Source organism: Hippocampus guttulatus, chromosome 4 (genome assembly GCF_054856545.1).
Source record: "Hippocampus guttulatus isolate MCC_2025c chromosome 4, RoL_Hgut_1.0, whole genome shotgun sequence".
Classification (NCBI taxonomy): Eukaryota; Metazoa; Chordata; class Actinopteri; order Syngnathiformes; family Syngnathidae; genus Hippocampus; species Hippocampus guttulatus.
The window spans coordinates 22,782,012-22,803,881 of record NC_141264.1 but is presented as its reverse complement, the minus strand read 5'-3'; the positions used below and the strand labels follow the sequence as shown (position 1 = coordinate 22,803,881).

At 46.4% G+C, this 21,870-nt stretch overlaps 1 protein-coding gene across 5 annotated transcripts in view; it reads right to left on the bottom strand.

Annotated features, from left to right (window-relative positions):
• Positions 1-1,104: 1,104 nt before the first annotated feature.
• cttnbp2 (cortactin binding protein 2) overlaps positions 1,105-21,870 on the bottom strand; it is a 37,177-nt gene continuing 16,411 nt past the window's right edge. For 2 of the 5 annotated variants that reach the window (XM_086108888.1, XM_086108887.1), the window contains 21 exons: positions 16,227-16,457; positions 11,845-13,189; positions 10,191-10,454; positions 9,965-10,064; positions 9,721-9,871; positions 8,681-8,881; positions 8,474-8,591; positions 8,055-8,348; positions 7,864-7,959; positions 7,155-7,234; positions 6,795-6,881; positions 6,103-6,202; positions 5,869-6,024; positions 5,361-5,533; positions 5,035-5,213; positions 4,701-4,900; positions 4,450-4,617; positions 4,184-4,235; positions 3,949-4,048; positions 3,406-3,516; positions 1,105-2,740 (listed from right to left, as the gene is read on the bottom strand). In XM_086108888.1, coding sequence (XP_085965014.1) covers positions 2,516-2,740; positions 3,406-3,516; positions 3,949-4,048; positions 4,184-4,235; positions 4,450-4,617; positions 4,701-4,900; positions 5,035-5,213; positions 5,361-5,533; positions 5,869-6,024; positions 6,103-6,202; positions 6,795-6,881; positions 7,155-7,234; positions 7,864-7,959; positions 8,055-8,348; positions 8,474-8,591; positions 8,681-8,881; positions 9,721-9,871; positions 9,965-10,064; positions 10,191-10,454; positions 11,845-13,189; positions 16,227-16,457 — 4,431 coding nt within the window. In that variant the 3' untranslated portion in view covers positions 1,105-2,515. Of the gene's footprint in view, positions 2,741-3,405; positions 3,517-3,948; positions 4,049-4,183; positions 4,236-4,449; positions 4,618-4,700; positions 4,901-5,034; positions 5,214-5,360; positions 5,534-5,868; positions 6,025-6,102; positions 6,203-6,794; positions 6,882-7,154; positions 7,235-7,863; positions 7,960-8,054; positions 8,349-8,473; positions 8,592-8,680; positions 8,882-9,720; positions 9,872-9,964; positions 10,065-10,190; positions 10,455-11,844; positions 13,190-15,873; positions 15,998-16,226; positions 16,458-21,870 lie in introns of those variants that run through there. The other 3 variants (XM_086108889.1, XM_086108890.1, XR_015100676.1) reach the window with 3 other exon arrangements.

Below are 21,870 nucleotides of genomic sequence, written 5' to 3'. Positions count from 1 at the left end.
TTTTGGGCTAAAACCGCCTTTTTTTCGGGGGTTTTCGGTTAAAAACGGCTCATCGTTCACTTCAAAGAGCTGTTTGATAGACTGCTCTTTGTACCGGCTCGTTCGCGACAGACATCACTTACATATAACTCACGTTATATGTGAGGTTCACAAATTATGACAATAAACGTATTTTTATAACAGTCGTTTTTGACACTTTTTTAAAAAATGTGGGTAAAATATGGCTCATGAAAGATGTGGCTTAGTTGAGGTTGAATTCAGGCTGATATCAGGAACCTGTTCTGGCCCAGCGTCGGTCCGGAGTAGGGCCAGATATGGTTTTACAATGCGGCTCAGATCTGGGCCGAATGCGGCCCACATCATGGATGCCAGACGTGGGCCACTGCAGGACCGTCATTCATTGAGGTATGTGGGCCGAGTGTTTGTGCCGTGTCTGCTCCAGAGCTGGGCCAGACCAATTTTGCTGACTGGGACATTTTGACATTTGTTGGTCAGCTTCTGTTTGCACACGACCACGCACAGGTTGGGTACCTGTTGATCACTGGTGTCAGACTGAGACCACAGAACTATCATAATTTAGCGTTTGAAAACATTCGGTTCTGCTTCATGTTCATGATCAGCAGGATACAGACACGCACACAAATATTCACCTGCGTGGAAAGGGCGTCCCTTTTCCTTCCACTAGAGGGCAGCGTTGCTGTCTATCAAACAGCTTTTTTTTTTTCAAAAGTGGAAGTTGAAAAACGAAAACAAGTATTTCAGCGGATCTCTTGTGTTTATGTCGCACAGAGGACGTTTTTCTCTTAAGCAGAAGAACAATGCGTTTGTCCCAAAGATAAACATGATGATTTTTCTTTCATAATAAACTGTTCTCAAATAAGCAAAATCTGTGTTCATACACACACACTATATATATATATATATATATATACTGTATATATATAAACACACGCACACGAACACACACACACACCGTGTATTTCACAGGACATTTTGTATGTTCTTGCAGTTGGAATATCTTACTATTTTTTTACAAATCATCTTTCCTTGGCTTATGAGTAATCAGTGCCAAATCGGACCACAAAAATAAATCGGCACCTGGGGGCAATTTTTGAATATTTTAATATATTTGTGCTTGAAAGACAACTTTTTAAAAACTGCGAACAGCCATTGAAACGGACTAAGGTCTTTCCTGTACATATGTACTATACATATATTTTTATATATTTCTTCATAGATTTATAAACAGCAAAGAAATCTTGGTTGACAAGTAATGCATACACAGTGATTGATGAGAGAAAAGAAAGCTAGCTGTAGTAGTAGTATGGCTTACAGTACACATCTAATATCACTTTCAAACTTTATAAACACTTTTTTTTCAATTTAAGTAGACTGTACAAAAGTCATCGTCGTGAAGACGCGCTAACACTAAAACTCTTATTTACAATGTAAAACCCTGATTCATTTCCAAGCCACGGTGCAAACGAACATCAAAAACACTCAAATGAAAAACATTTTTTTGAAAAATTTGATTACTCTGTACGATGAGGCCGAGCGACCGTCAATCGCAGAATTGCTTCTAGAACAAAAAGTTGTGGTCCCCAAAGTACACACGAGGAAGTGCGACGCGAACAGAGTTCAAAAGTGGTCGGCCAAGAGGGAGGGAGCGAGGGAGGGAGGGGAGCATGTATGCACATCGTGATGGAATACTGACACAGCACTTCCTGTAGATAGCATCAAATGCACATTTTTTGGACCCTACAGCCTTGTTTTTATCAACTACCAATCTATAGGAGTGTTTTCTTTCACCGAGCTAAAAATATTTTAATTTCACAGATTTACTGTGTTGACTTCAGCCTGGTACACACAATAGCATGACTATTTTTGTTTGAAAAAAAAAAGGCTTTTCTTTTTTATCAAACCAAAAATAAATGTTTTGAGAAAGTCAGATTTGGAGGACAAATTTGGAGGGTTTTTTTTCTTGTATAGATTTCCGAGAAAAAAAAATACTGACATTTGTTAACAGAAAAAAGTGGTGTGCTAAAATATTTTGTTTAAGAACATCCCAGAAGTCAGACATTTTTAAATAACTTTTGTCGAGTGTCATGTATAGTTCAGGCAAAAAAAAAAAAAGAACAAAAATCAGATCTTGAGCAAGTACTACATGCTAAAAATAAAGTCCAAAGTGAAAATATTTTGGGAACGGTTAACTTTTAATGACAAAAGTTTTGTCTTCAGTTGGGGGGGGGGGGGGGGCATTTAAAAAAAAAGTGGAAAAAGTGGTGATAATGATTTCGATGTGAATGTGTGTACCAGGCCTAATTCCAATGACAGTAACCATGAAATACTTTCACAACATATCGGATGAGATTTATTAAGATGTTGTACTCATGTTACACATAAACTTACCAAAATAAGACGATCATTTATCATTTCCCCTCGTGTGGAAGAGATTTGGACAGGTGTGATTGGCCTTTCCTTTGGTGGGCGGGGCAGTGAGTGTGGGCCTGTCTGTTTATTTGTGATTGTGTTGTTGTAGGAGCCAGACGTGCTCCTGCGATTGCTTGTTGACATTGCTACTGCTGCTGTTTGCTTTGCTGCTGTTTCCTTTGTTGTTGTTGTTGTTGTTGTTTGCCGAAGCAATGCGAAGCGGCTGCTGCTGCCCTCTGCTGGACACGGGCAGCTGGGATTTGGTTCGCGGGCTCGAGCGGCGTTGGTTGACCGCATGAGTGAGTGGTGACTGCAGGAGACAGAAAACACTCACATTTTGGCTCACAACACGAAGCAAAGAAGAAAAAAAAAAAAAGATTTCAAAGTCGGGGTGCTTGGAAATCAAGGTACCACATGAGTTAAATAAAAAAAAGAAGCAAGAAGACGATACAAATCTAGAAAAGTAGATTTTTCACAATACACTCATTTATCGTGATGAACAAAATTGCAATTTCAAGTTGTTATTTTACATTTTCAAACCCCAAAGTAATATTTTGGCACATTTTACTGATATTCACTCTCTTCTCTAAATATGATGAAAGCATCGATTAGACTTTTTTTTTTCAAAGAAACGGTGTAGGTTTTTTTTTACAGAAAAAAAGTTGCCTATTTTTTAATATATATTGAAGAAAACTATTTACATTTACTTTGAGAAAAAAGGGAGGAACTTTTTGGAGGACTACAGGACATAGCGTCTCCATTGGGTTCCGCAGTAACTCCCCCTCAGCAACAGGGGGCGCTCTAAGTTTAATGTGTCCTTTTACCCTCATTAATGAACACCATTTTGTCATTTCCACTGATGACTTTCTTACAGTTTGGTACCCACCGTTGGGTTGCTTTTCTCATGTTAATGTGCCCCCCCACCACACACACACACACACGCACACGCACACACACACTCGTTTGTGTTCTTACCGGGTGAGCTGATTGGTCCACGGCTACTTCCTGCTCTGGTGTGGAGGGCGGAGCTCCAGAGGGACTTCTGCTAGCGAGCAGAAGGACGTCGTCGTCTTTGGATGCCCATGTCTAGAAATGGGAAAAGAGCAAGAAGTCAGGATCATATTATTTACCCAAGACTATGACGTACAGTACATACCAAAATGAATTACACTCCCCAACAATTGAATTTAAGAAAGGTGTTCTTGTAAAAGTATGTTTTGTTCTCTTTTAAAATATTGTTTTACTCAACAATTCCTCTCAAAAACAAAACACATATTCTACTAAACAGATTCATGTTCTTTCTTGTACTTTTTTGTTGAAAAATAGTTTATGTATTTTTTTAAACAAGATGACTAAAAACAAAATTAAATAGTAAAACTACTATTTTATTACTCAACTTGACATTATTCTTTTTTTTTTTTTTAAACTTGTCTTAAGAACCACCCATAAATGTCTCAGTCGCCCTCTGGTGGCTGCAATGATCATCTAATGACGTCATATGAGGACTGTAGCTTGTACCAGTCTGATGTCTGGTTCCGACTTGCTGGAGCACAACGACTGAAGCTCTTGGATCAGGTCAGTCTCGTCGTCCGAGAACATGGACAAACCCGACGCTTCCCTGAGCAGAACACACGCGCAACCGTCAACACACTGAAAGAAAGTGTAGAACTTTACAAGCACTCGCAGTATGATGAACTGTTAGTGCAAGTAAGCGATATTAGTACTTCAATATGTCATGCCAGTGAGTACAAACCTGTGGATTTTGGCATTTGCAGCGCAGCTAACATCATTTGTGGATACGGAGCCTGGAAAAAACAACCAATCGATTACGAATGCCTTCCGACACAACGATTAAAAGTCGAATGATGTGATTGGTGGAGGACTGAAGGCACCAATCATGTTGTCATAATCATTATAGGACAGTCTTCATCCAAGATGACGAGTGAATGATGGTTCCTTTGGCTAAAGTTTTAATCCAACATGACTGACAGCTGAACGACGTCCCGACGATGACCTTACCGTGTCTAAAGGAGCCGCCGGCCCAGCTGGAGATTAGACTTCCTTTCTTTCGAGGGCTGGTATTGGATCGCCTCAGTTTGTCTCGACACTTCCTGCCGCCGGCGCTGCCGCTTCCTTTCATGGGGCCAATGGAGGTCAGCGGAATGGCCCCGCCCCTGAACGCAACTTCTGAAAAGAATTTTCTTTTGGTTTTGTTTTTTTTCCATTTTGAAAGAAATAATAACAACAAGAATAAATAAATAAGGTCTGACCATGGCGAGGCAGCGGACAGCCTCGCAAGACAGCTTTGTTGACCAGGATGCTGAGGGCCGCCTTCAGTACCGCCTGCTGGCCGTCACTCAGAACGACGTTGCTCGGCGACGAGGAGGAGGAGCGCCTGGCTGTTACCCGGGAGACGATTGCCGCCTCGACGCGAGGAACCACCACCGAGCTCCACAGCCGAGACAACCACCTGAACACAGCCGACAATCGCTAGTGCCCTTTGGTGTGTGTGCGTGTGTGTGCCTTTAAATAAGCCTCTCGTAACTTTTAATGCTTTCTAATGACGCACAGAAATCCTGTTTTGCGGCGGGTGTAGCGCCGTACCTGACGATGGCGTGCACGTCGTCTGTGTGGACGGGGCAGGCCAGGAAGCGTCTGGGTCCCATCAAGGCCTCGTGTGTGCCCAAATGCGCCAGGCAGGCGTTGAGCTGCTGCCACACTTGAGCCACCCACAGCACCGCCTTCTCCGTGGCACCGTCACGGCACCACACCGCACGTCCTGTCTGGAGGTCACAGGCACTTGACGGACGAGAAAGGGCACACAACTATTGGCTGTCGCGTCTTGTTTATGGAGACGATGTGTTGCGTTTACATTAGTTCCCAAGTGTGCAATGTGGATGCCATCCAGATTGCTGGATCGGAGGTTTGACCTGGTGCAGCAGCTTCCTGCGCAGGCATCTGGCCAGCAGGCCATTCAGAGGCTCCTGGTCCCAGCGCAGACGCAGCCAGCGGAAGTGCTGCTGCAGGCGGAGCTCAGAGCCGTGGAGGCGGGGCTTTGACAGGGAGCCAATCAGGAAGCTGTGCTGGCAGAAGTGATGCGGAACTGAAGAGGAAATTATTGCGTGTGTTGTCACTCGCGCGTCTTTCTCTGACGTGAAAAGCAATGTTATCGCATATGTTATTTTTAATAAGATCCACATGCATTAAATAATTTCATTTAATTTTAAAGCAGAAGTCAAGTTAAACATTTCTTTGCAATATGTGCTATGCCCCCCCCCTCCCGCCCCCCGCCCCACAAGCCTAAACAAGGTGTTCTGATTGCTGTAGGGTTTGCGGAATACGAATTGAGCAGAATAATCCACCCATTTTTATCTGCCTCAGGGAGGCGGCCATTTTATCCTGTCTCTCCACCTGCTGTCGATTTTGTCTCACACTCACCAGCGTTGAGGAGCAGAGAAGCAGTGGAAGTCCTGTTGTCTAAGCTGTGACAGAGATCTCCCAGTAGTCCCGACAGGGAGGCCGCCTTCTCCAGACCCTGCAGCAGCAGCACCACGCAGCCGCCGTGGTCGCACGCCGACGACGGCACCAGGAAGCCTGCGTCGCGATTAAGGAGGCGGTGAAGAGGAGGAGGTGACGCGCCTCATCCAATGACGATGATGACGGTGGACTCACCACAGGAGACGAGGGTGTCCAGCAGCTGCTCTTTGGTCAGACTGCACTGCACCTCCACCTTCACCACCTCACACGCCTGACCGGCTGCCTCCTGCTTGGACTGACATGAAGAAAGGAAAGGGACTGTTGTCATTCAAACTCAAGACAATCACACACGCTCATGGGGAAGAACTGCAACTCGGAAAACCTTGTTCTCCTTTGATGTCTTACATTGTTGTTTAGGGTTCAAATGGCCTGATGAAAAGCAGTGCTTAACCTCAGTTCAACATATGCACCGAGATGCCACCAGGTGGCGCCCAGCACTTGTCTTATATGAGACAGGGCTATCACAAAGCACCAGGCATATATTCATTTTTGAATCCATGATACGTACATCCTCGCAGTTTTTAAATAAAAGCTGATCATCTCTTAACTTCCACCACTGTCAATCACCTTTCACTACATCATCCTGGCAAGTTAACCACCCCTGCTCTCTCCGGTGGAGCTTGAGCACGTTAGCAGCAAAAGGGCCCTCGGTCGGCCATCTTTGGAAGGGTGTTACAGAGTGAGCCCCCCCCCCCTAAAAAAAATGCTGTAGAGAAAAAGAAAACCTTTTCCTGACTCACAAACTTGAATTATCACTAAAATACACAAAGTCGCTCAACCCTAAGATGGTGAGAGCATTTTAGCCTTCATTGTCATCATCGTCACACCTTGATGCAGCGGGCCAATAAAGCAGCGATGTAATTCTGACAGCTGTCCTCCAGGCCGTGAAAGATGACACTCCCGTATTGCTCCACCTGTCACAACAAACACATTTTGACTGTTCAACGTCATCTGCATGGCATGAAGCAAAAGTGAACATTATTAGCGGAAGGTTGTGAGGAAAAAAAAAAGGCTATCACAATAGGTGGCATGTCCTGGTTGCCCAGCGATGTCGTATGATGGATTAAATCTAAATACTGTACAGTACAAACATGACAGACAGGGGGCGCTACAGTTGCCAAAAAAGACCATCTCTTCTCAAGCAAGCAAGAAACTTGTGACACTTTTGTGTGTGTGTGTGTGTATACCAAGCGAACGTAGTTGAGAAGCACAGGCAGCGGAAAGAGAGACTCCAGAGCCAACTCATCTAGACACGACTCAGAAAGACCTGTGACCAAAAAAAAAACCAACAAAAAACTAAAAACATAAAACTGCACAAGCAATTTTACCAACAGTCCGTGAACTGCAGTTCGCCTAGATGGCGCTGTGTGCGATCTGAAGTGACAATAGGGCAAATTCCGTCGTTCAACTGTTTTCGTGCTTTGCCCATTTACATGAATTTATGCAAAGGCCACAAAAAATGTTACGCTAATGTTTATGTCACATGGGTGTTACATAGACGTGAGATGGATGTTACATTGAGGTGACAAGTGTGTTCTTTAAATCTTCAACACTGTACTTCAATTGATGTTACGCCATTGTTAAATGGCTGTTGTGCGAATGCCACGTGGTGCTGACATGCCATGACAGGAACAGTGCAATTATAATGATCTTTATGTTACGTATAGGTCATGTGCAAGTGATGTATACAAGCGGATACAAGCATGTTACATAGATGTTGCGAGGTCATATGATGGGTTACATGGGTTCATATGTTACGTCGCGGGGGTGCATGTTATGTGCATGTGACAAATGTGAAATGCATGCTACATGAATGTCACATAAATGTAACATGTTTCATGTAAAATGGTATTTGGCAGGGGTTTTTTTTTTTGGTTTCTTTTTTGGGTAGGGTACCTTTCAGTCGGACGGTGATGACCTGGCTAAGAGGTTTACGCACAAGGTCCCATGGTGAGACAGGAAGTTCCTGACCAGGCCGCCACTCACTTCCTCCTGCATCGACACAGATATACAGATGCACTGATGACAGGAAGAAGAGGGGGGAAAAATGAGAATTTCAAATGAGGCAGTCATCATCGGCTTCTCACCAATCAGGGCGGAGTTAATGCTTGCCGGTGTGAGGCCCAGCGGGGGTCGCTGCGCATCCTCGCCACAAAGTATGTGCAAATGTGTGGCGAAGGCGTGGCCAATGGCGGCACTCAGCTGAGACCAGCGCATGGAGCGCTCCACTGACAGTCTGCACAGAACTGACTGAAGCTCTGCGGCCCGCTTCTCATCATCACCTTCATCATCATCATCATCATCACCATCCATGGAACATATTGAAGAATTGGCTCTGGCACCATCTGAATACTGGAGACGCACCAGGACGCGGTAGTGATCTGCAACGTGGAGATCATCACTTTTAACTACAGGCACGCAATGAAGCGGCAATTTTTTTTCCCCTCCCCATAAAGACGCTAAAAAAACACAATACACATAAACAAGTATATACACACACACTCACTGAGATTTTCGAGGAGATCTTTGCAGTCATCAGTGGCAACGTCATGAATGGTGCGATTACATTTATCTCTCCTTTCAATGTCTTGCTCACGGTGGCTACACAGCACCTCCAGACACTCCTAAACACACACACACACACACACACACACACACACGATATTAACAACAATGTCAGCGCTCGCATGGCAGATGGTTTCATTTATTACACCTTCAGGCCGAGAGCTGCCGCCATGTGAGCGGCCGTCCATCCGTCTGCGTTGACGTGGTTCAGCAGGGTAGCGGGCACAGCAGGGGCTGCATCGGGTAGAAGGCTCGCATTGGGGTCTCCAGCCCCGGGGTGACAGAGGAGCAGACGCAGCGTGCCCACGTGGCCTGATCGCACCGCCGCGTGCAGACACGTGCAGCCATCCTGCACAGAGGACCACAACGGATCAACTAGTCAATACTTTGGATTTTTTTTCTGAGTCAATATGGTTGGGCAACAAGCCTGGGATTCTCTTTTAGACATGTCTGTTATGAATAGACCCTTCAAAAAAAGTCTCAAGAAGCCATACCAGGGAATACAGAGGAAGTCAGCCATTTTGGTTTGAAGCGGCCATTTTAAGGGCTCATTTCCAGAGATGAACTTGTCAGCTAAGCGGCACTAAACGGAATGGTTTGAAAATTCAGCCCCTGAAGCTAATTTCACTTAGCACCACGTACGCACATCTGTCTTGAGTAGAACCACAAAAAGTCTTGAGAAGCTGTGACCAAAAAGACACAGGAAGTCAGACATTTTCGGTTGGAAGTGGCCATTTCAGGGACGGTTTCAAGTGAATCTTCCAAGATGAAAGACCGTGCTCATTTAACCTAGTTTAACGTCGGCAGTTTACAGTTACATGGCTACGTTTGAGTCCATATGCTGGCCACAATCAGCCGGCGGCTAAAAATACATTCGGTCGCACTGCTACCGACGTTCAGCATCACAGCGAAAAGCATGCCAAGTGCGGCAATAAAGAAGACACTCAATAGAAGTGGATCACAATCTGGGCATCCAGTGGGCCACTTCAGGTTGTCGTGGCAACCTGCGAAGCAAGGATTAATCTAGCTGCACATCCATTCATTTTTTAAATGTATCTATTTATCCAGTCATCCAATTTAAAATCAAGCCCCGACAGACTGGATATGAGAGACACGTGAGGGGTTTGTGGATCTATTTGAAAATGGGAACGTTTAAATTCAAAGACGTGTGCGGTGAAGGATATATACCGTGGCAATACAGGAGCGATCGGCCCCAGCGCTCAGCAGGATTTGAACACAGTGTTTCCTGCCTGCTACGCTGGCCAGAAAGAGGGCAGTTTGGCCACCGTCCGCAGCCGCATCCAAAGCGGCGCCCGCAGCCAGCAGAGCCTCCACACAGCTGGAGGGGGGGGGGGGGGGGGGGAGATAAACAGTAGAAGGTGTTACTGTGATTATTTGTACCAGTGGGGGGGGGGGGGGGGGTTGTGCTTACCCAGTGTGGCCGTGGGAGGCAGCAAAGTGCAAAGGTGTGAATCGGTTTTGGTCGGACACATCGGCTGGCGAGCCAGAAGACAGCAGCAGCTTCACGCACTCTGCACACAAAACGGTTCATTCTATCAGTCACCAATCAATTCATAGGGGTGAACCCTCAGTCCCGCGCAGATCAGCGGACAAAACCCGCACGAAGAGCCGAAATCTACAAGCCAAAGGTTACGCACCTGTGTGTCCGTGGTGAGCAGCAGCAAATAAGGCAGCAGTCAAGTTGTGGTGAAGGTCTTGTTGTGGGTGGCTGGTAGGCTGGTTGTCCATGGCAGTGGTGAGGTGGACGTGGTCGGGCGTGGGAGGGGGGGGTTGGTGAAGCAGCATTGACAATAAAGTGACATTTCCCTGGGAAGCAGCTTGGAGAAGGAGCAGCGGCCGCCCGCCGTCCAGGGCAGCGGGCCCACAGCTGCTGAGAGGGGAGACTACGGAGGGACACCAGCCTGCGGGAGCAGGGGGGGGGGGGTGGGGGGGGAGCAGGAACAGAACAGGTTAAACCAGGAGAGGGCGGACTACCACACTAGAAGTGCTGAAGAGGAGGAAGAGGAGGAGGAGGGAACAAAATGCCTGAGTACCCAAACACGTATGCAACATTCTCACACTAACAAAGCCTTTAAAAAAAAAAAGTCACAGGCAAAGTTAGGTGTTGTTACATTAAACCTATTTTCGGCACTTATGTGTTGCAAAATAAGCTACATGACAGTTTGGTACATTATGCTTTGATAGATTAGCAGGACCAAAGCTAAACTTTGCCAAATCGGTTTGCCTTTGTTAGGTTTTGCCTCGCTGTCATTCGTTCCGCACGTAAGCAGTGCGAGGGTTCATCAAGTTTGGCGAGGGTGCATTTCACATGACTTCTGTTTTGTTATGGTACACTTTACGACATGTCCGGGTAAATAATTTATTTGATGTTTGTTTGACTTTGAAAAGTTCGGTTCTGCTGTGTTACGCTCAAATTCAGAGGCGTAGAATGAATCGAATAATCAACAGCCAATCGATGAGCGAATTAATCGACAACCATTTTAATCATTTAGAAATCGTTTAGAGCCATTCTTTAAACTTAAAAGTTCAAATCGTCTGATTTAAGCCACTTAACAGTTCTTCTCTGATTTGTGTAGTTCTTTGCGAAAGCAAACTGATAATCGTTTTATGGACACTTGCAAAAATCTGCTTTTATTTTAGAAAACAATGAACCAAACCAATCACCGAATCATTTTCATAAAGGAAAATACCAGCTTCCAGCAAGTAGAATGTCCAACAGGTGAAGAGAAATAAACACCAGGCATGAAAAAAGAACCCCCCCCCCCCCCCCCACAAACATTTCACAGGAATCATTAACACATGGTGAGTCTTGTTTGCTTGTCATCGCTTTACCTGAGAAGTGCACAAACCAGTAGACCAGTGAAGGAAGCGAGAGGTTAGGGTGCATGAAAGGGACATGCTAAGTATAGGTGGGAAAGGCAAAGGGATTGCGAGAGCAGCCACTGGCATCAGCTTCAGAAAGGAAAGAGGTGACTATCAGCAATAGTTGAACGACCACCGAATCCTCAGTGCGTCCATCTCGTAGGTTTTTCTCTTGCAAGCAAAAGTGTTGGGCCAACATGTGGGAGAAAGAGCACCACTTAGAGCATAGAGGAAAATAAAGGATGCAGCCTGGACATCCTATTCCGATATCAGCCTCTTGGACTGCTCTCTCACCGTGCTAGGATAAGATGTGAAAGATTGGGCTACGCTAGCCTAAGCTAAGCTAGGCGCCACAAAGAGACAGCTGGAAGAGAGAAAGTGACGAGAACTGGAGAGAGACGAAACGTGGGAAGTGGTGTACCCCTTTACCTGATGCTGTTGCCAGGGGGCTGTCTGAGAGGGCACGGGGGCTAGAGTTGGATGGAGAGCTAATGGAGAGGGAGGAGGGAAGGGGGTTGATGGAGGGCACGGCTGGGATGACGACGGGGGGGCATTCTGCAAACTGGTCGGGCCCCGGGGAGCGGCGGAGGGGGTATGCACCCACCTGAGAGGCCGTCAGGGCTGGTACCAGGTCCAAGGCAGGTTTGGGCGGCAGCTGGGGTGTAGCTGATTTGAGCCCCGCCCCATGAGAGCGCCCGCTGTCCCCCACCACCTTCATGGGCGGATGAGGTGGTGAGGGGGTCTGGGAGAGGCCAGGCTTTTTGGGAGGGATGGGGGGAGGGTTTCCCCTGTCGATTCTGGCCACGGTGGGGGACTTAAGGCCGATGGGGTGGCTGAGGCGGCTTGGGAAGGGCCCCCCTTCCGAGGCCGAGTGCGGCAGCCCCGGCCGCAGTGCTCCCCCTGCTGGAGGGCTGGTGAAGCGCGACAGGACCTGGGTGACGGTGTGGCGCGCTTGTTGCTTGGCAGCAAAGTTGTCCCGGTTGGTGGGGGAGGGGTCCCGGGCCGGAGGACTCTGGGAGGCCGTGCCATTTTGGTCCTGTTCCTGGAACTTGTAGCGGGCCGCCTGGACGCGGGGGCTGACGCCACTGGGTAGGCCGTGCGGGGCAGGTTGGCCCTCAGAGCCGTTCTCGGTCTGCGCCAGGCCTCCCGAGCTGCTGTGGACGATTCCCCGGCTGGCTGTCTTTGGCAGGCTGAGACCGACGTAAGGGCTCGTGGTTGGTTTGGCGGCTACGGTGAGGGGAGTCCTCTTGGGACCCTCCACCTCTTGGAGGGGCTGGTCCGTTTGGCAGGAAGCTGTTCGAGAGCCGACGGGGTCTGTGGCCACAGAAACGGAGGCTTTGGGCGGCGTGCTGGCAAGGGCGGCAGGTTGGGCGCCATCCTTGGCACCCCCGCGTTCAGTTCTGAGCTGGTCCACCTGCTGCCGTAGGTTCTGAATCTCGACCTCCTCGCGGCCCAGCCTGGCCCGCAGCTGCTCACGCTCTGTGTCCAACTCGGACAGTTGCTTCTCCATCTCGGCCTCCATCTGCTGGCTGTGCTGCCGCTCGGTGCTCAGCTCTTCCCGCAGCCGCCCGGATGCCCGTCCCTCCTCGTCCAGTCGGGCCTGGAGCTCGTCAAAGCGCTGCGACTCCTCCACCACGCGCGTGGCCAGCTGCTTGCACTCGCGGACCAGCATCATGACGATGTGCTTGTTCTTCTCGCGTTCGTCTTTCAGCTGCGCCGTCAGCTTACGGTGTTCCTGCTCCAAGCTCTGCAGCTGCAGCTTCTCCATCTCCAGCTGCCACAGGAACAATGCAAACGGCATCTTTACACCCTGGCGAGCTAAGCTAACAGGTTACAGTAAATATCACACAGAAGCATTTCACCTTGCTAAGTTAGGCTGTGCAAAGTTGCACTGATACATTTCACTTCGCCACTTTTTGCTTTGCCACCGTACACAATGCAGCGTTCTACTTTACTACAATGTTAGAGACCAACGTTTTCAACTTTGCTACATTTTGCTATATTGTGAGAGGCTATGTTATACCTTGGTAAGTTGGCTTTGCTGTGTTGTGACTTTCAACGGCGCGTCGCGCTTTTCTTCGTCGCACTCAAACAGCTTTACAATTTGCTGTGTTCCGATTTGCTACGTTACGCTCTAACTAACATCACCAATAACCAACCAAATCAACAAAGTAACAAATCCAAAAACAAAGTCACCAGCCAACCGACTAAGGTACAAACAAACAAACAGAAGGACTAATTAAAGAACTAGATCATAAAACTAACCAACCAAATCAACAAAATAGCAAAACAACAGATTCAAAACTTCCTTATAACCAAGTTATCAAGCAGCAAATTCAGTAACAAATTAAATTACTAACAAACCAAGTAACAAATCAAACAAGCACTCGAGTAGCAATCGAGTTAACTAAGTTCTGTGGTTAGCTAAGTTGTGTAACAATAGTAGTTGTGGGTCCAGCGCTCCAATGATTTGTGATGACCGGTTTTGCTATAATTGGAAGGCCAGCGCTATTGTTAGCCGGGCGGCAGCACTAGGGCGAGGGTGAAGGGGCTTAAGCGGGGCTCCACCCCGCAAACGAGGCTCCCCAATAAAAGATCTTCCTGTTGGGACAAGGGCTGAACAAGCCGTTGCTCAGAGGAAAGAGGCGCTGCCACCAGCTGCTAATTGGCAGCAGATTACACTCTCAGGAGACGTCCGTCAAGGCTGCGGAAAATCCCTCTATAGGTCTGGCTGACCCGGCCACTGTATGACATCATAGACTGACCAATGAATTTCGACAGAGATAAACGATAAAAAATGTTACTACATATGCTAACAATAGCTCACGCGGAGACATGAAAGAGTGAACGGATGAGCCCATTTGAACTGCGTAGCTAATTGAAAGAGCAACACCGAAACTGAGTTCTTCTTAAAAGTAATCTAAATATTGCGCCTTAGTGTGGTGTGCGGGCGCTCCATCATTTGTTTAACTGGCGTGGATTTTACGTGAAGTGGAGAGAACATTTTTAACGGGAAGAGTCCCGGTAGGTTGCGACATGGTCGTTCTACAATGTTGTATGGGTCAATGTTCAGCCCAGTGTGCCTAGTAAGCCGTACTGTTCCAAATTAGCTCCTTTTTCTTTTGTTTAACCCATTTTCCCTTGACATCAATTGTAAATATACAAGAAACATGCCTGGTAGGTTAATATTATCCCACAATGGTCTTCCCATTTGCAGATGAGTAAATAAACACTCCTGGACAGTTTTTGTGGAATTGTGTTTGTTTCGTGGGAAAAAAAAAGGGCATCCTGCGATTGTTCCACATAAACGTCACTTCAGTGTTGAGCTTGTGGATAATTCATCAGCGAGATCGCGGCAGCACGATGACGAGAGAGGAAAGAGGGGAAAAAAGGGAGCGCGGATAAAGATAGCGCCGGGTATGCGACTGACATTCGCTCTACCCAGCAACCCAAAGATCCCAGCGAGGGCAGATGCTCTTCTCCTCGTGAAGCTGCCGCCTGAGCTGCCGATCTGTTTACATGCCGGCAGCTGCTTTGCGGTCACCAATCACCTCGAGTAAGCTAAAGCTAGTCAATTCATGGCTTGGAAAAGTGCAACATCAATCAGTTTTATATTCTTTTCACAAAAGTCAATAGTTTGCCTTCTCTTCATGAACACGCATCATCATTATTTGGGTTGTTTAGGAAACTCCCTCATCTGTTGTTGAACATTTTAGGAGAGTCCGACATCAAAAGATTGTCTTTGTTTTAGGAAAGTGCGTCATTCATACTTTGCGGTTTGTCTTTCCTTTGTTTTAGAAAACAGTCAAGTCTGTATATCAAGTATATCGTCTTTTCAGGAAGGTGCAACATGAAAATGTCTTCTTTTTAGGAAAGATCAACACAGTCTCTCTTCTTTTTATGAAAGTGCAGCATCAATAGTTTGGCTCTTTAGGAATCTCCAGCATCAGTAGTCGAGCTTCTTTTTGGGCGAGTCCAAACATCAAAAGTTTGTTTTTCTTTTTAGGAAAGTATTAAGATCAATAATTTGTCCTCTTGTTAGGAACGTACTTCAGCAAACAATATACAACATTTGCTGCCTAGCTTATTATTTTATTTTATGGAAACAGCTGATGTGTTGAAGTCTTGCTTTTAAAACTCGCTCTTTTTTTGCCGATGCATTGTCGCCAATTAGCTGATACAGATAAAGATGACTTTTGCCCCATTTTGTATTTATTTTCATTGCTTCAATCACATATTACCCACCGGTCGATACTGCCGGTTTGCGTCCTTGTACTGCGAGAACATGGACAGTGTATCCAAACCATCACCCAAGTTTTTTGCTTTCTGCATATTTGTTTTTTGTTAACAAGCTGCTATGATTTTGAACACCACTGTATATTTAAGCACATGTATAATATCGTATATATACACACACACACACACACAGTATATATATATTTAACCGGCCACTCCTACCATAGCTCCTCTTTTTATGTGGTTGACTTAAATCTTCCAATTGGCTCTCGACTCCATCATATCTGTAATTTCCAGGAGGTTCAAAGAAAGGACACTGCATTTTTCTCTATAGTTGCTTTCTAAATGCTACAATCCCATTTTGCCCTCATCTAAAGAATCTCAGCAAACCATACCTCCTGGCAGGAGGGGCGGGGAGTGCCATACAGTATAATCCCAAAGAGACGCCTGGAAAAAAAACTTAAAACATTCATAAACACACGTTTGTCAAGTGTCGAAAATAGAAATGACACACCAGAAGGTACAGTATACGACACAGTTCGGTGACTCATTGTCAACTCTACCCAGAGCCGTACCCTCTTCTGGCGGCTCTCGGCAGCAGCCAACTGTGCAGACATGCGCTCCTGCATCTTCCGACAGTGCGCCATCACGGCCTCCAGGACGGACATGGGGCTGGAGCCCAACGGCCGCCGCTCCTTGTCGCCTCGCGGCACCCCGCACTCAAAGTCCCGCTGCAGTGCCAGGAAGGGGTCGGTCAGGCTGTAGCAGCTGTAGCGCTCCTGCAGGAAAACGTCTTTTCTTTGAGCCTGCCAAAGAAAAGACAAAATGAACGTTACCATCAAGTCGACAACCTCAGTTAAGTGTACGCACACAATGCTAGACAGGTATGCGAACACAGCAATGGTTTGGTAAAATCAACAATGATCAAGTGCACACAGATTACAGTGTTATGGTAAACAGATTTAGTTTGTTGTATATTATTGAATGCTTGTTTTTGGATTACACGGTGTAAATTTTTACTTAAATATGTAGCGTAAATGCTCCATCAGTCAGCTTGTGAAGAGCCACTTTGTCTTGGATGGGAGAAAGGGAGTTGGGGGAGTGGGTGGGGGAGTGACCACGCCCGTCAGACCTTGAGCGATGTGTTACGACGAGCGTGTCGCTATATCGACTGTGTGTAAATGTGTGAGCGTGCGTGTGTGTGGCTGTGTGAGCTGGACAAGCTCGGCTCAATGCAACTGACCTTCAAGCACAAGAACAACACACATTTGTCGGTTAGTGTTTATCTTTCACAACTTAAATGATGATTACAGTATGTAGGAAGCGTGACAACGCGACTAAACACTGGGTTCTTTCTTTGACGTCTGTGCCACCAGCGTGCATCGCAAAAGCCTGAAAAAGAAGCCGACTGACAGAAATGGACAGCAGTCTGACAAAGAGAAAAAAAAATGAGTGAAAGAAGCAGACAGGATCCTAAAAAGGAATCACAGTGTGAGCCATTTGGAAAGAAGCCAGAAAAAGAAGCACTGAGTAAAAGAGAAGCAGACAAAGGCCTAAAAAGGAAGCACAGCGTTAGAGAAACGCGGACAGATGCTTGAAGAAGAAGCACAGAGTTAGAGAAGTGGAATGAGAAGTTTGAAAAGGAAGCGAGAGAAGTCCACAGAAGCCTGGGAAAGAAACACATAGTTAGAGAGAAGCAGAAAGAAGTTTGAAAAAGATGCTCCGAGACCAGTGGACGGACACACCGACAATGAAAGCTTAATGTAATTAGCATTAGCATGAGCTCAAACCAGAAGGCAGGGACACACAACTAAATAGCAAGTGAAGCATGTTTCATGAGTTTCGCGTTGAATAATTATTAGCTAACATAAGTCAACAGTTGGCTAACTGACATTAGCAGGACGGCAAACATAAACATTTACTGTATCAGCAGAAAGGTTAGCAACATTCATGCTAACGTCGAAAAAAATTGAGCATACCAGCGTTAATTCAGGAAGCTACCTGCGGTGTTATTAATAAACAACAACAAAGGCTTCATGACTACTAATCAGTGTGCTAATGTGTCGTGTTACACTATGAATGCAAATCTCAACCTAGCTATCCCGACCAGCTGCTGGACGTCGGCTAGCTTCAGGACCGCAAAGCTTTGCACCCAAGTGTACGTTTACGTATGCTAGCATGACTTGCAGCTATGCGTGTGTGTGTGTGTGTGTGTGTGTGTGTGATCAGCAGCTTCTTGCTGTCTATTTTTAGCCTTTTAATAGCACCATAAACCCAGGCAGGCCCACTGCTAACCCTCTCCTCTCCTGCTTCATTAAACTGCGTTGTCCCTGTGGGCAAAATAACAAATATCCACCCAACATCTGATACTGATACTGTGTCTCTGTGTGTGTGTGTGTGTGTGTGTGTGTGTGTGTGTGTGTGTGTGTGTGTGTGTGTGTGTGTGTGTGTGTGTGTGTGTGTGTGTGTGTAGAGCTGTCACAACACACCAACATTACTGTAAGATGCAATTCATGTCTTGATTTGCTGGTTGATACAATTGTTTTGTATAAATAGTCTGATCATAGTAGTAAATTGATTTGTCAGAGTTTTCCTCCGTCTCCCACCTACACAAAGTCAATCTAGCAGTATCGGTAGCCACAGTTTTGCTCATTCAGGAGAAAGTAGTCCCATGACCGGAAGTTAGATCAGGCAGAAGAAATAAACGTGTTCAATCTGGTCTTGCGCAGTACAAAATGGATTTAGTGATGTGATTAATCGTGTCAGCCCTAATTTAACATGAGAACACACACCCACACACAAGCACAGAAACGCGTATCATGGTCGCCACGTGTTGGCGAGAAGGCTGAGCAACAAGCCAACAGGGCTGCTATCCAAACAGCTCCTCTGATATCACATACGCACCAACTGGAACATCACAGTACTCAGCACGCACGGCGCTAAAGCACATAAACACGCCAATGCAAACACAACACTGATTTATTCCACCATATGCGCATTACATTTTTTTGTTTGTGAAAGGGAGGTGTCTATTTGTTCAAGGGGACACACACCTCATTAAATTCTAATTTATCTTGCTAGGTGCTGTTTTGCTGAGCAGCAGCGTCCAGGAATTGATGTGGTTCGACCTAATAACCATTTTTAAATTTCTTGTCAAGCAAAGGGCGGTATTTATTTGAGCCAGGCGGCAATTTGTTCATTTTTACACCGTTAATTTAACTGAAAGATTGTTGCGCGATCACCAGTAGGTGCTTCTGTTTTGGTTAGCAATTGTGTTCATGGCGTTTTGGGCTTTCACTTGTTAATTTTCTTCATTGGGAAAGGTAGGCATCTAATTGAGGGAGGTGTTAGTTCATTCATTCATCTGAAGGACTACGCCGCATGTTCCTCAGTAGGTGCTGCTGTTTTGTTTAGCAACCGTATCCATCGAGGAGGGTGATGTAATGGTGCACTCATCAAGTCTCTATAAGAATGTGTACAATTCAGTGCGGTTTGGCTTTTGTGCAAGCAATTGAAAGTATCTCATATCTGACTTTTTGAATCTACCATTCCTAATGTTGGTTCCAATAACAACGATGTGCTGAGAGTCCAGGGCAAGGCATGTAAGCGTTTGATTGGCCTATGTTCTCCTTCCCGATGATCAAAAGGCCACCGCCGTCCACAACAAGTTGGCTCAGTCGGCGGCGACCGTTGGCGAGGCGAGAAACCACCGCGGCGCCAATCAGAGGCTCGTTAGCGCGCCAGCAGGGTGGAAGCAGGAGGTGCGTCCTCGAATGCCAACGCTTACTGTGTACACGCTTGATGCCGAGCCAAAGCGGCGGTGGATTGAGCTGCTTGATAGCTTTCATCAAACAGCCTCTAATCATAAAGCAACTTGTAATACAAACAAGGTAGAGCGGGTACCTTGAGTCACCGCGCGTCAGATTCTCTTGAGTGGGAGGTGGACAGATGTGGCGGTCCCATTTCGTGGGGGAATTTTTGAAGCTAGCTCACACCTCAAATTTGGGCTCGCAACACATCGAAAAAAATAAACAAATAAACGGAACTGACGGGTGACGCCTCATAACTCTCAAAACTATTTTGGGGTGGGCCACGGCCCTGTATCCCACGTGAAGAGATCTGGTCTCAAGACTGTCCCTAGTGAAGAAAGTGGGAGGATGAAGATAAATGAGGACGAGTCCATCTTTTGGCAGCGAGAACACGAGGGCTACTGTTGCTCGGGAAACTGGCCTTCGGGACAAAAGACGTTTTGTAATGGAGCCCAAAAACGCTGCGTACTTCACTTACGTCCGCAGGAACAGCAGCCAGTGAGGGGGAGAGGAAAAAAAAAAGCTTTGGCTGCCCTCAGGCAGGAGGAAGAAGTGGATACAAATGAAGGAGATTCTCCAGTGGACGCTTGCAAACTCAATTGTCGCTGATGCGCTGTGTTACCACCAGACAGGCACTCAAGGAGGCGGGCGATGGGATCCGAGTCCGGCATGGACCAAGTGACAAACATTGCTCAGTTTCGTCGATTACTCATTTCTCCTCCATTGACTTGAAAGCACTGAATTAAAGCTAAAACAAGTCCTCCAAGTTAAAAAACAAAACAAAACAAAAAACGTATTGAATTTTGTTTTGGGTTTTTTGGCATTGTCGGGAAGACAAGTCAAGGCGTCTACAACAATTGCTCATGCTCCGTATTATGGTAGCATGTTGCCAATGTGCTGCCAACTTCAAAATAAAGTAAAAGCTTGCCAATTAATACATGGGTATCAATGCGATGGTTTAATTTTATTTTGAAGTTGGCCTTTGCAACACTAATTGGTGAAGTAGAGTATGAACAATAGCTTGAAAAAGGTCATGGCGTTGTTAGTCAGGAAAGCGCCGGATGTGATTGTGGGGGACATTTTCTGCAATGTCGATCTGAACAAGACAGAGAGATGGCGCTCATTTTGCGGGATCCCGATGTGAAAAGAAGCTTGTGATGATGAATCCTGGTAATGAGGTGACAGAAGTAGAACAAAGTCAGATCATGGCCTTCGTGCCTTGAGGGAGGTCCATGTGGCTTGTAGCGTGCCACGGGGCTTCTTCGCTCCAGGCGTGGCTGGCTCACATCCAGGAGGACTTTGTCATCTTCTGCCATTTCCTGTTCCGATATAATGCTGTGCCTCCACACTCATTAGCCTCCACTCACAGAAGACGAGCCCCCCCTCCCCCCTCCTCAACAGCCACCCTCCAGATCCCTGAAGCCACGACACTCGGGCAGGTGGCACGAACATCTGCTGGTGCATTTGACCAGAAAACATCTGCTTTGCCGCAACATATTTTTGTTCGGGATGGAACAATCAAGAAACGAGCAACGCTATTGTTACATACAAGTGTATAAAACATTGGTCAATATGCGGCATGAGCAGCTAGCTTACAGGCAACACATTTAACAAAAACGGTTGATTAGATGTGTATATTTTACATCTGGAGTAAATAGCGTACATTAGAGGTGCGTATGTGTACGTATTGGTTATTAAATATATCAGTACACTACAGATATGGGAGGTGGACGGAACAATAAATATGATGCAACTAATTGCGACATATTTATCAACCATGGATTTGCATATTTGCATTTTCCCCCCCCCAAGATTGTGCCCCCATTTGTTAGTGGGAAATATACACTGAATGTTTATCATTGTTTTTAGAAGAATTTAAAAAATATTTTTTCCCCCACCCAATTCATTTCATTGGGCATCAATTATGTGCAGAATTTCGCTATTCGTGGGTCGATTGTACAACAAAATGTTTCCAAATTTTCAGACTGAACTCACAGGGCCGTTATGGCTCGGCACATTCGGATAAACAGATGAGATGACTGGCACCTACGTTAGCTCTCTGATACGTCTGGAGGCAGCAGAGTTACGGGTCGACTTCACCCCCCCAATCCCGCAATGGCACGTCGAATCAGGAAAAGCGCAGATCATAGGCAATCAATGTAGACTAAGCGGGGCTTGAGACACGGGAGTCTAAAACTAAACGGTGGACCATGCACACGTGACTTCATTGACTGGCATTGACCCGCATTTTCACATCGACAACATCCAAACCGCCTCCCACCCGTCTAGTTGTGACTCAGCCGGCGTTTGACATTTAAATGAATGCGCCCCCCCCCCCTCCACGCTCGCGCCTCCTCGATTTTCTTCACGTGGCGTGGGAGAAGCGCCATCTTATAGACGGCCCCGAGGT